Below are 14,431 nucleotides of genomic sequence, written 5' to 3' on the forward strand. Positions count from 1 at the left end.
AAATGACGTTCGATAAGCCGATTCGATCAGATAGTCTCTCAGGTAAAAATTAAGAAATGCCCATAATCACCAATAATATGAGCCTGGCAACGTAGATTCCAGTTACACTTGTTAAATAAATTTTCAATTTTGTGGCAACACTAATCCAGTTTATATATTCATATTCATTTTATTTCGTCTTTATGATCATACATATTGCACGTATTCGTGCGGTTTCTTTACTGCCAAAAGAGATCTCATTAATAGAAGATAAGAAAAAGAAAACAAGAAGAACCGAGTCCGAATGACTTCGGAAGACTATATCTTTTTCAATACTTTTTTTATGTTCTTTTATTCGAGACTTCTTCATAGTTTCTTAATAAAATACTTACTAACACATCCTCATTTTATTGTCCTAAGAAACAAATATGGGTATGTTGCCAGTAAAATAGTTTACATTGATCGAGCCTCTGGTGTATAACCACAGTATGTCATTTCATCCCCCCCATTACGAAATCCTAGCTAAACGAACCAATATAAGTTGCCAGTAAAATAGTTTAGAATGATCGAACCACAGTATTTCGTCACGGACCCCCTATTACGAAATTCTGGCTACGTGCCTGCCCATAGCAAATTTTGGATTACTTTTGTTTCGTCTGTTGCGTTGCAACATTTTGTGAATACCGAGGGCTCGTCCCGTATCAATTTTTATTTTTAAAAAGTGGAGCCCAACATTTCGCGAAATTTGAAACATTCAATTATAACCGCTACACATATAGCCCTAATCGCAAACTAAGAAACAAATTTTGCGTTGCGCAGCTTAATCCGTACAGAATGATAGCCCAATGAGGGAGGAGGCCCCATGCGCCAGTTCTTATTTCTATCTGGTGATTTCCCCATAGAGTGGCATAGCCCTATTTTCTTTTAATTTGGCAATACTTGAAACTGGCGCTTACGATGAATTATTTTCTGGTAGTTTTCTTCTGCTTACCCCATTCAGGGTTCAGTTCGTATTGTCAACTTCAAAGAAAGGTTATCTGCGAAGTTGTAAGTATTTTGCGGAGTAATGAGAGTTACAAGTATATTTTCATGTGGTGTAAATGTTGATTTCCAATCCACTAACAATAACTTCGTTCTAGCACAAGATATTTTACCTTGCACTATTCTAAAAATGTAAATTCTTATGTGAGGAGTATCCAGAAAAATAACACATTTTGAAATAAAAAGAAGACAAGATAAAATATACATTTTTATTATATGCATTTTCAAGTAACACACTGGCATATGTACATTAAATTTTGACCTAGTTGTTTTTGCTAATTTCCTTATTGTCCCCTAAAACTTTTATACTGGGCGACATGAAAATATCTCACGGTATAGATAAATTTTAGGAAGCTGCCAGAAGTAATTGTTGAACAATTAAAATTCTGTTACGATTTGCATATAAATACGGCGTCCGGATGTATGGCATAAAAACTAGTGCAGAAAAACAAACAAACTGTGCTAAGTGGCCACTGAAAAGCTCGGATGCTACTGAACCGAGTTGGACCAGGACAAAGCTGGTGGGCCCGTGTCAGGTGCGTCCAAAGGGACTAGACGCGTCAGCGACGGTGAATATGCTCGTGAACGAGGGTAGTAAAAATAAGTGGGTTTTGACAATAACAAGAGTTTCAATTGCACTTGTTATGGTTGCATACTAGTAATGCTTCACTTGTAAACATACGATAAAGCTTCTGTACACTGTGCAGAAATACACTGCCGGCGGAAAATAGAATGTAATAGAATCATCTTTCATATACACTCACAACCGTCGTAAAGCACCTGTAATGATTTTCACTAGTAATCCTATACTTGTAAACCTAAAATACAGCTGTATTACTTTGTATTTAATTCTGTCGCCTGCAGAAATTTGTCTTTTCTTACAAAGTATATCATCTAAAATGTAGTGAGCCAAAACCACCAGCACCGTCCATTGGTTAGTAACAAATCTGTGGTTTCAACCATGAACTGGTGTTCTTTTGCTTCACAATGAACATGGTTAATTCAAATTTCGTTCTCAGTAACGATACGATCAATAAAGGAATCGCCGTCGCTGTTATAGGCATCTGACTGCCATTCGCTGAATTTTGTGTTCCTCTGTTAAAATTTCGAAACCCATCTTGCACAAAATTTGTGTTAGCCCAAGTTTTGAATCATAACTTCATGCAATAAGTGCCATGAAATTTGCGGAAACTCGAACGAGACGTCTGTTGTAAAATTCAATTTTCACGAATCTTATAATTGATTTTTGCGATCAGTTCATCTGTCACAGTGCTCGGACAGATACTCTTTGCTTTTAATTTTCCATTTTACCACCAAATATATAACTTGTAATATTTCACCTTTTTGATGTCAAAACGTTGCAGTCTGTTACGCATTTCTTCTTCACTTTTATGAAATACTTATTGCGATCTTTCAATGCGTAGGGCTAATATATTTACTTCCATTCTACATCCTTTCACCATTTTCTGAATTCCTGTCTCGATGCGCGTTCGTTATGCTGACGTATCTTTGTACTTGTACCCAGGGTGCGAAATCATTTGAAAATGGTGGGGGGAAGAAGTTCAGCGGCCCATACTAATGCCTCACTGTACTTAACACATGAAGTGGGAGCTCCAAAAAGTTGAAATATTTATGTATAATAATAATAATAATAATAATAATAATAATAATAATAATAATAAATGTTCAAACTAGCCGTCGTTGTTATTTAAAATACTTTAATAATGGTATTTATTCATTTAACCTAAATTAGTACACTTATCTTCTGCATTTAATATATATTTCGGTGCGTATGGTCCAGGGTTAGACTTCCTGGGAGCACAGTACCATCATAAGGGGGACTACATTCACGAAAATAGTGGTGTGAGATCTAGAAGTCAGAAATAATAGCGCGTGAGAACCGATGTGCTAACCAAGCATTAGACATACGAAGTTGAAGCGCTCCACCTGACCAGCCATAGAGTCCCATGAACTGTAGAGCCAGAGTATAGTTCTTTTTTATTATTTCTGAAAATCACGATTCTTCACTGTATTTAGTGTTTCAGTTTGGTCGCTCACATATTTGGCCACCTATGTAAGTCTAAATAATACTATGTATCTATATCGTATTATTAGGAAGAATGTATTATTATAAATAGATATTATTTCAACACAAATACTTGAAGGCACAACGAAAAGCCGCGTTATCTCAGTGGTAAAGCGTTCTCCTCAGGTACATGGGATCCTAACTCGCGGAAAATTCTGCTTGTGGTATATAAACACTGTGTATGGGGGTTTTCTCAGAGTCCTACCGTTTCGTTCCACTTTCTTAATCCACCATTATCATCTATCTCATCATGACCGCCTTCCTTAGCCTTGGTGGATATTCGTAGGACGCTAAACTTTAAAAAATGAAAGCAGAAGCACAATAATACGATTGATTTGGTGATTTAAGTTTAGCATTCCATTTCAGCAGCGAGGCTATGAGATGTGGACTTACAGTGTAAGGTAGAATCCGAACCACCGTAATCGTTCAAATTTTTGTGAGGCGCTTCCACCAGAAATCGAACCCGGGACCCCGTACACCAAAGATGGTACGCGTGTGCTAGCCACTAGACCAGTGGGGAAAGCCACAATAATACGAGTATTGAATGATTGTGAATGATTTATAGACCTAATATATAGTTTGCAATAACGTTAGAGAAACATTTTAAGATTAGACTTCACCTCTTCACTTTCTTTCCGTGTGTAACGAGAATTGGACATGTGATGGTCAGACGAAACTCACTTGCCCCATAATTTTAACAGCATCCCATAATTTTAGGAGATACCCATTCAGAGGCGGATCCAGGGGGCGATCGCCCCCCAGAAGAGAAAACTTGCTTATTTTATATATAAATAAAACCCATCCCAGAATTTGGTGCTCTTAAAAGTAGCTCTAAGTAGCAGCATTACAACCCCCCCCCCAGAAGTCTGTCCTAGATCCGCCCCTAAGTCCATTGAATTGAATTGTCAATAAAGATTGCAAAGTACTCATCAACATACGGTTTCTTTCGGAACTTTTAATATTATGAGCAACATTGAATCCACGTTCACACGAGCAGTTAGTTCATAATGGCACAGAGCTAACTTTCCTCGTTAGGGCTTTAAGAACTGGAAAATCATTTACCGAATTAGAACTTGACTTTTACTCTCTCCATTCTGACACTGCAGTATCACGATTCAATCCCAATAATTGAACTGCATTATATAAACCCTACGTCTATGGTACCGTATAAACTACTCATGCTATTATGACCTTTATTTTCAAACACTGAAAAGCATTTTAGCACATCATTTGAACGAAACCTTCTTTCCACTTCATCTACTAAATCCTGGATTACCTGCCCCTTTATTTGATCAAACTCCCTATCATTACTCCCTGTATCAGACGCTTGTCTGCAGTGCACTAAATGTTTTTCCCTTATAGAAGCCCCTTATAACCTATAAGGAAGTTATAGTCATGCTACTGATTTATTTTAGCACTATTTAGAAGGTGTGACCATGATTTTTTTTTTCATTTTTATTAATGTATGACATTTGCTTTCCATCTGTCCTTCCCCACCTACAGATTTTGGTGGAGGGAAAATGCATGCATAAAATCTTTAGTGGGGGAAATTCCCCGTTCCCCCCGCGATTTCGCACCCTGCTTGTTCCCATATTTGCATGTTTATTGCTCACCATTTCACCTGCGAAACCGTTGTAGGGTTTGCAGGTGTTTGATAGGAGATAGATATATAGAGAGAGTGATCGGTAGACGTTTGCCTTAGAATGAAGTGTATGTGCTCTCACTCTGGCCTGCTGGTGTAAATGCAGTGTGCTTGTTGTGTTGGGTATTTAAATTAAAAAGCAAATGCAGATTTTTTAAACTTTAAGTTGGCAACATTTTTTCGAAAATATTTCTAGAACCCAGAAACTTAGTCATTGTTCATCCAGTTCACAGCCCAAAACTGTGTGTGTTGTTTGTACTTGTGGTCTGAATGTAACACCATGTCATCACCATTCGCTATGCATCGCTGATATAAAACTAAGCTGGCACATACGATACATGCACGTCGTTGTCTTAACAACTCTATCCTCTCTCAGAGAACATCAAAATCTCTATTAGTTCAGAAGACACCTTTGATTTAAGTGAAATCTGATATGGCGAAAGATGAAATCGTGGTTAGTGAGTGGACGTTAATTGGCTCACTAGACAATTTGATTTAAACGTAATCTTTCAAAATGTGGAGTTTGTTCAATAAAACTTAACGATTTCAGAAGTTATCTTAATTGAAACAACTCGTGTCTGACCGCACAAAAACTATTGTCTGCTGGCAGGAAACTCATTTTCAGTGGGCACATTCTTTTATCATCTTACCGCTCTGCATGTATTACATATATGGTAAACACAGTGATGGTCAAACAGTTGATGGCGTCACCATCAATTTATCAAACACTTTTCTTTCCAGACATATTAATCTTGTCTTTTGTTTGCAGGCAGTTGTGGTGCGAGTCTTTGGGAGGTACCGCGGCGGAGAGGGTAAAGCTCGTGTTTATTTTACCAGTTTTTTTTAGGGGGAGGGGGGCGATACCCCCGTGCGGGTACAGTCATAAAAATCGCTATGTGAAGCAATGAAGCAGTACACTTCACGCTAATACCCTGCAAAAGTCTTGTTGCTTATATGGGGATGGGAGGGGAGTAGAGGAGGGGCAAAGTTGGCCAACTTTTTTTTTTACTTAAATTACATTTATTTTCTGGACGGTCCCATATAAGACAAGATATCTTTTTACTGAATTAGTGTAGAAACATAACTCTTGTATTCTTGTTTCTGTATGTTCTACGGATAATAATGAAAACAAAAATGGTGTGCATGTAACGCGATACTATGGGGTGGTGTTGGGCTGGGAGCGAATGTCAAATTGAATGAATTGTTATTCTACACTTTTTTTTACAGCAAAACAGAATCATTCTGTTTTCTTTGACAAACACACATACACATTCACAATAATTGTTTGTAGGGAGAAAAGAGTAACGTACTTCATTTCCATCCATAATTTCTTGTCTAGAAACTATGCTAAAAGTAGAAAGCCAGCCAGTGTAATGGAGTTGAGATGATTGTTGAGAAGTAGAGAAGATAACAGAAGTTTCGTTGCCGGCAGTCACAGGATGAAGTACAGGACTACAACTTGCATATTGGATATGTCGATCTGGCCAATCGGATGGCCAATTCGTCTCAGCAGCGAGAAGAACCAGGAAATGGCCGACGAAGCTGTTCCTATATCTCAACATCGTGCTGGTGAATTCATTTGTAGTATATTCCAACGCTCCAACGACACATTTGGAGTTTCGGGAGCAGGTCATACGTGGATTGGTTGCGCTGGAGAAATAGGTGGTACCCACTCGCCAATTTGTCCAGGGCGCGGATGCGTAGCCAGAAACAATCCATCCAGGAAAATCTTGGAACATATTCCATCCAAACTCGAACGCCGTAGACGCTGTCGATGTTTTTTTACTGGCTGCAACGTCCCACTCCGCGTTCCAGACTACTATCGACGGTTCCACAGTCAGCAGGTGTTTTTTTTTTTTTTCTGAGTTTCGTTCTGAATGTTTATATCACTTTGTGTTAGCGAGGGTGAATGTAAGGGTTGCAAGCGCCCCCTAATTCTATTTTTATAGTACCAAAATTTTAAAAGAATTTTTTGTTTCTACTTCTACTAATAGGGTGGGAATCATATAGCCTCGTTGCTGAAAGGGACGTTAAATTCAACTCAACTAATAGGGTGGGAATTGCACAAGTGTTACTTCGTTGAAATATATGATTCATAGGGTTTCTAACGAGGTATCTATCATTACCATGTGATAATTAAGGGATCACTAAAGCCGACGTGAAGATCTGCAATAACCCTTCGAAAATGATATACAGGGCGTTTTTATAGGAATTTTGTTCTGAATTTTTATCTTGCTTTGTATTGCATCAGTGGTTATTATTTTCTAATATTATTGTCAGAACTGTATTGCCTGCACATTAGCTTCATTTTGTCAGTGTAGGGTAGCTGTAAGGATTGCCAGGGATTCCATTTTTTCATATTTTTTAAAGATTTTTTTATTTTGTTCTACGAATAGAACTGGAGTTCCACAAGTGGTACATCGTTTTAATCAGTGTTCCATATGCTTTCCAACGAGGTATTAATCATTAAACTGTGATAATTAGTGGGTCACCAGGGCTCTCAACATGAGAGTCTACAATTTCGTTCAAATCCCTGCCCGGTGTATAAAGGTTAAACATACGAAATGGGAGGAAATCTACTACGAGAAAGAGCAAGGAACAGACGGCAGAATCAAGTAGAAAATAACGTGGAAAAGGGGTGTAAGATGAAAAAAAAAAAAAACAGGATAAAGAAATAAAGTGAAGCAAATTGTTAGAGGGGCTTCATACTCATCTAATCATTTTTAACAGAAAAAAAAGAACGGAAGTGACGATCATCAGTTGCCATATTATAAGGTGTTTATTGTAAAATTTAAAACCTGTACATTTCATTGTTTTTTTAAAACTTAGCAAACCCTTAATCAGTTCCTAAGAGTCGGAAGATGGCAGCACTAGTTACCGAGAATTCATTAATTGCTCTGAAAAAACTGAAAAGACAATTACTAATTAACTTATGTTCCTGTAGGCGTTAAGTTCTGGATATTACTTATTATTTCTATGTTTTTTTCCTTCTTTTCTAAATATAGGTCCTATCTGTTTTAATATATATTTACGATTTTTTTTTCAGCTTCATTCCTGAAGCATATACAAATATAGACTAAGAAGTCATGGAAGATACCGCTCGCAGTGGCCCATTAGTATTAGTAAAACGTGAATGTTTTAGTTTGCTCTCACGTATAAAATCAGAACAAAAACCTTGTTTGGAAGACACAAATAATAATCCTGCTACCTATATAAAGGAAGAAAGTAATACAAGTGTTGTAAACCATGAAGTTGCAAGTGTGTCTGGATCATCATTAACTGTTGGAGCTTTGTCACCTTTTCACTATAATGAGAAATCAAGATTTCAAATAGATATTGACGAAGATGTTTCTGATCTTGTCATCGATGAATCTCCAGAAATAACTCACACAACTTTAGAGAAAGTGGTGGATGACCGAGGCAATGAAGAACATAATCCATCCACAAGGTTACCAGTTAATTATAAAAATGAATATCATTATTTTCATAGATTTCATGCTTTCCTATGGGGGGAGAGGGGCGGTGGCTCAATGGTAGAGCACTTGCCCTGAGCTTTGGTGCATGGGGTCCTTAGTTCGATCCTTGGTCAAGTAAGTTTGTGGGGGACAACGCGATATCCGTGGGTTTTCTCGAGGCACTCCCATTTCCTCCTACTTTCTCATTCCACCAGATCTTCCATCATCATTCACTTGGCTTAATCATCATCTCTGTTAGCCTAAAGGGCATAATCTGAACGTTAAACTGAAATATTTCGTTTCATTTTCGGTCTTTTGTACTATTTGCCAATCATTTTAACAATTCATAAGTAAATCTTAGGTAGCATGTACACAATACTTTGTTTGAATAGTTTCTATCTAGTTCAGCTTATAGGAGCATACGAAATATTTGATTGAGTGTGATCCTAATGATTGGAGGTCTGAGTCACTGAAATATTTGGAATTTATTTGCTTATTATAAGATGGTACAGCATTCTATTGAGATATGTTTACAGCAGTTTAACTCGAATTATTTGCAGCGTGGGAGACCCGGGTTCGATTCCATGTGGTTCGGATTCCACGTTAATTAGTAGGTCCCGTCTCATATAGCCTCGCTGCTGAAAAGGACGTTAAACTCAAAAAATCAACTCAACTCGAATTATTTCCAGTTACTATTTTCTTCATTGATGCATGTAACAGGTTGTAATAAGTTTATATTCTAATTTTTTTTTTAGCAATTAACCCATTTTAGTTGAGAAGTACTTACATGTATATGTCGCTATAATCTAACAGAAATTTGAAAGTTAGAGCATAGATTACAAATCGTCTGATTGATTTTAATTTAGTATCAGTTTTCAGTACCAAGACTATAGGAGACGAACTTTAAGACTATTCAGATAAACCTATCCAGCGATCGACAATCCACGATGTCTTTTAGTTACTATTGTATTGCAGTTTGTCTCTCATCATTTATTTTGTTATAGCTCAAATTAATGTTTAACAACAATGTTCTTCTATGTATTTTTGTTCCAAATAGCAATTACGAGATTTTTTTTTTTTTAATTTGACTAAGTCCAACCCCAACTTCGATGACCCATAACTCAGGAAATAAGGGACTGCATACCATAATACTCAATATCCATACTGAGCTCGTCAAGGGCTATCAGCATACTAAGATTGGTCAAGATTAGGACTGTTTAATCAATCGTGTATGACATACAGTATCCTTGTAATGATTTTTTTAAAAAGTAAAATTAATTAAAAAAACAGAAAGGAAGCCAGCATCTGCTACGGTGGCAGATGGCTCTAATCCATCATTTACCTTGTTTTCAGAATCGATTCATACCTTGCAAATGAAAAAATGAAATGTTTAAGTTTCATGTCCCACACTTATGTCGGCTAGGCTAAAGGAGACAGTGATTATGAGAAATTAATGAAGAAAGTGGGAGGAAACAGAAGAGCCCCGAGAAAATCCACGTACACAGTGTTTGGCCACCACAAAGCTCACTTAGTGCGAGGCAGGATCGAACCAAGGACCCCAGGCACCAGAGGTGAATGCTCTACGACTGACCAACCGCGGCCCCGCTTCTTGTCTTGCATTTATGATATAAGAGTATATATATACTATACTTCATTTCTCCCTTGCTTGCTCTGCAATTATTGTAATAGAAATAGCAAGCTAGGTATTAGAGAGTATCTCTCTCAGCGGGTCTCTGTCGTGCCTTGGTGGTAAGCACGCTCGACAATGAGACTTGTTTGGCTTCTGTTGGAAGGGTACATATAATAGGAGTATATCATTTCCCGTGTCAATACAATCGGGCGGTTCAAAAAGTTGTATTTACCGTCGCAAACATGAGTGCTGTAATATTATAGGCTGGTATATGTGTCATTTATTTTAAGCATATAGTATCCATATCTGATTTAATATTTTTTCTTCTTTCAGAAATTGAAACAAAAATGGCTGTTTTATCCTCCCTTATAATGTTTGTCAACGAAAAAGATTACTATTCTAGTTGTCATATGTTTATGTACATTTCTTTGAACACAAATTACGGAAATACGTCTCAGGTCTTCGACTCATATAACGTTGATTGTGAAAAGGAGCTTTAAAACATAAAATCAATACGTTAATGTATACTCCAAAAATTACAGGTTCTTGTAGTATCTCCTAAACTTACTTTGCTATTACTAAATTGAGAATTCTTAACATTTACTAGCTGCTTCTTTGAAGTGTTCAATGCTATAACGAACGTTTGCCTCTTTATATTACTACTTCGGGAGGATGGAATGTTCTGATCTTACCAATATACTGAATTCCTGATATCTTCCTGTGGTGTGTTCCTCGCAGTCGTATTAAATGGAGAAACGCTTCTCTAACTCCACTATACTTTTATCTGGAAGATTGTCAATCAAGTTCCTAGTCTATTCCATAACTGTTAGGAATGCTGTTAATCTGAAAGACAGAACTATGGAGCTGTGTCCAAGCTATATACCGGACTTTGATTCCTCAGGACGCATGGATAGGCGAAGAATGCACAATGGCGGTCACGTTGAGCATATCATTTAATACCACCAGAATCTTACGAGAAAGAGTAGTAAATTGAATATGAATGCTGATGTGAAATAGCTAATGTGTTTTTGAAAATTTTTTCATGCCTTATATGTCTTTTTTTATTTATTTATTTATTTTTATTTGACTATTTAGGATTTATCCAAGATGGTGGCCATTTTGACAAAATTGTCCAGTCATGTGATACTATTACCAAGTTAAAGAGGCAGAAGTAGAGAGTGTGATGGAAGAAGTCGAACGAGTAATTGGACGAGTTGGTTGGTAGTGGGATAGGGGATAAAAGAAAATTTCATATCGTCTTCCTTTCTTTTGACCACAATCTACACTGGCAATACTGTGTGTTCACCTATTCAGATAAATCTAACGATGCTTTTTTCTTGGTTATCCATTCAACATAAAATGTTTTCGACCTCCCTTTAAGGAACCCTTCTCTTTCCTACCCCCCCCCCCTCCCTCATACACACACAAATATACAATTTCATTTCTAAACAAGATGTTGATCCTATTTCCCAGAACCCCTCGAAGTACATTATATCATACACGCAAAACGCAAGGCGATCTTGGTATTGGTTTCCGACCCAATCATCTGCCCCACAGATAACGGTTTCACCACATTGGTTGTAAATTACTCAAACGACCATTCCGAAGGCCTACAACGAATTCTCAGTTTCATCTGTTATAGATCTCTGCAGAAGAAACCCAGTCTAGGAAGGCCCATCATTTCCAGTATTGGTATCTCCACTAAACACATTTCAGTTTTCCCCAAATACCATCTCAACTTTTTATAGGTTCTTCCATCATATCTCGAACACACAAATCACTTCGTACGTATTATTCGATCCATTACCTAACCTTTATCACTAGATATACAGTCTTGTTTTCGTAGATGCCACATTTCATTTTGCACTATATTCCACTCACCCATGGTCTCGGATTCCATGAAGAATTCTCAAATACAAGCCCCAAACTTTCAAAATCCAGTACATAATTAGTTCTGTTTCTTAATAAAACAGTTTCACTTTTGAAAGCAATCATTCTCTTTTAATGAAGATAGTTGTCATAGCTCCGTCATACGCCAACGTATTTATGGAACAAATTCCTCCTCCATCACCACTCTACTATCTCGCTTCAGTCTTTAGATTAATATTTTCTAAATGGGGATCAGCATTGAGACTATTCATACAGCCCCTAAGTAACGAGTTCTCATTAAGTTCACATGATCATTCTTAAGCTACACCGAAATCTTCCTTGATATAGACTGCATACCAAAGCAGAGAGGAAGTGTAAAATCAATGGAAGTATAAAATCACTTCCAGTATTTGGACCGATTTTATTTATTTTTTTAAAGTTAAATTATTCTAATTTGTGTTATTAAAACTGTAGACTGCTCAAGATTGTAAGATCTCAAACACCATTCTTGAAGTTCTGAATTAAAATAAAGGAGGCATCAATGTGTTTGATCTCCTGTTCAGAAGTTAATGAAGTCTTCAGCCTGATTGTTTTATTTAAAATATGTATATTTATTTCTTTTAGAAGTGACAGTATTCACTTACCTTCTATTTCAAAGGAAACTGCAAAGGATAGAATTACTATAAGTCGTATAAAAGAAAGCAATAAAGATAGAGTTTCCACAGAAGTATCTAAGGCAGTTGCATACAAGAAGAATGTCTGTAATGTATGTGGCAAAGCTTTTACGAGTTCCTACAAGTTTAGACATCATTATTTAATTCATAAAAGAGAGAAACCTTTTAAGTGTGGCGAGTGTGAAAAGTTTTTTGTGCAGAAAGATCATCTGAAGAAACATCTAACATCTGTTCATACAAGTGATACACTTTTCAAATGCAGATTGTGTGACAAATCTTTTCGAACAAAACAATCACTGAACAATCATAATGTATGTCACGTAAAAGAGAAAAGATTTGCATGTGATTATTGTGGCAGTTTCTTTTTACGAAGGGAAACTCTTGTGCGGCACGTGAAAATACACTTGGGAGAAAAGCCCTTTTTGTGTGCTCAGTGTGGTAGACGTTTCAGCCGACAAAATAGGCTGGTCAGCCACTTGGAGACTCATTCAACGATAAGAGCTGAAATTTTCGTATGTCATCATTGCGGAATGAAATTCTCTCATAAACGCTCTATTATTCGCCATGTGAGGTTACACACTGGTGAAAGGCCGTTTACCTGTAATTACTGTGATGTATCGTTCGTAAACAGCGGGGGACTTCGAAGGCATTTATGGAATCATTCAGAGATCCTTATGCAAGGTAAAGAAAAACCTTTCCGGTGTGAGTATTGTGAAAAGAGGTTTCTTGACAAAACTGACCTCGAGCAACACATTCGGACTCACACGGGAGAAAAACCCCATACATGTGAAGTCTGCAAGATAAGTTTTTCTAAAAAAAGCACTTTGGATGAACATCGAGCAACGCACTCAACAGAAAGGCTATTTCAGTGCGACGTATGTTACAAGTCATTGTCAACAAAAGCAAATGTAAGAAAACACATGAAGATTCATACTAAAGAAATTCGATTTAATTGCAACTTTTGTGACAGAGGATTCTATGATAAATCTTGCTTGATATCACATATTAAGACACACTTAAAATAATCCAAAATTGCATTTATACAATAATTTATTGTTGTCTGTCCTGAAACTATACTTGCACCAATATATCTTAATTTGTTATATTGCTCTATGCCAGCTTTAGAAATTTTGAGATTAATACTGTGAAAATTACTGATTATAACAAAACAGTAAAAAGGAGTATTGCTCACTAAGTGAACTTTAAGTGTATGGAAAAGTATCTGCAAAGTAAATTCTTAGTTATTCTTACGAAATTATATTTATCAATTTTGATCAGTGATTTTGTAAACTTCAAAGAAACTATATATTATTTTTAAATGTTAAATTTCCCGATTAATTAAGGTATATTTTTTATACTATATTTCGTAATTGAGAATACTTTTGTAATATCAGTATTAATGCAGGAATGCAGGTTCATCGGTGCGGGCGAGTGTTAAATATCATACCGAAGGTAAGTAAATGATTTCTATTGTGGGATGTGGGCTAGTAGTTTCTTTCCTGGGGTAGTAAAATGTTGTTGCTTATTTGCATCCTTGATATCCCGTTTGAAAAGGAATTGTTATCGTAGTATATGACGTTGTGGTGTTTACACTTCTGGAGATAGAATATCTATTTTGACGGCAATATCTGTCTAGGAAATTAACATATGGCACAATGTAGTGACCAAAATCGTCGGTGCTACAAACTTAACATATTTTGCTAATTCTGTTGTTCCTTCTGATGGAAAATGTTCCAAATTTTATAACTATACTTATTCTGTTGCATGTTCTCTGTTGGTCCTACAAATGTTTACATATTTTGTTAATTATTGTTCATCAATTGTGGCGGAAAACATTTCGGATTCTAATATACTTACTCTGTTATGGCCTTTTTCTTCTTGTTCGCGAATATGATTTTGTTCATACACTAATTTGTTAAGAATACTTTGTAATTCGAAGAAATGTGAGGATTGTATGTTCAAAATGATCAAATTTGAAATATTTTTGTATCTTTGTGATGCGGTTAATGTATCAAGATATATTATTAAGGAAAATAGAATAGTTGAACAATCTAA

At 36.5% G+C, this 14,431-nt stretch overlaps 1 protein-coding gene across 2 annotated transcripts; it reads left to right on the forward strand.

Annotated features, from left to right (window-relative positions):
* Nucleotides 1-798: 798 nt before the first annotated feature.
* On the forward strand, nt 799-14,431 carry LOC145680430 (uncharacterized). 2 transcript variants are annotated; one of them, XM_081750953.1, is made up of 3 exons: nt 799-1,026; nt 7,795-8,196; nt 12,327-14,431. In XM_081750953.1, exons 2-3 carry the CDS (start codon nt 7,835-7,837, stop codon nt 13,399-13,401), a joined length of 1,437 nt encoding a protein of 478 aa, XP_081607079.1. In that variant the 5' UTR covers nt 799-1,026; nt 7,795-7,834; the 3' UTR covers nt 13,402-14,431. The 2 variants fall into 2 exon arrangements, with proteins under 2 accessions (XP_081607079.1, XP_081607080.1); XM_081750954.1 differs by having other exon boundaries at nt 800-1,026; nt 10,167-14,431.

The sequence above is a fragment of the Thermobia domestica genome, chromosome 3 (genome assembly GCF_964235325.1).
Source record: "Thermobia domestica chromosome 3, izTheDome1.hap1.1, whole genome shotgun sequence".
Lineage (NCBI taxonomy): Eukaryota > Metazoa > Arthropoda > Insecta > Zygentoma > Lepismatidae > Thermobia > Thermobia domestica.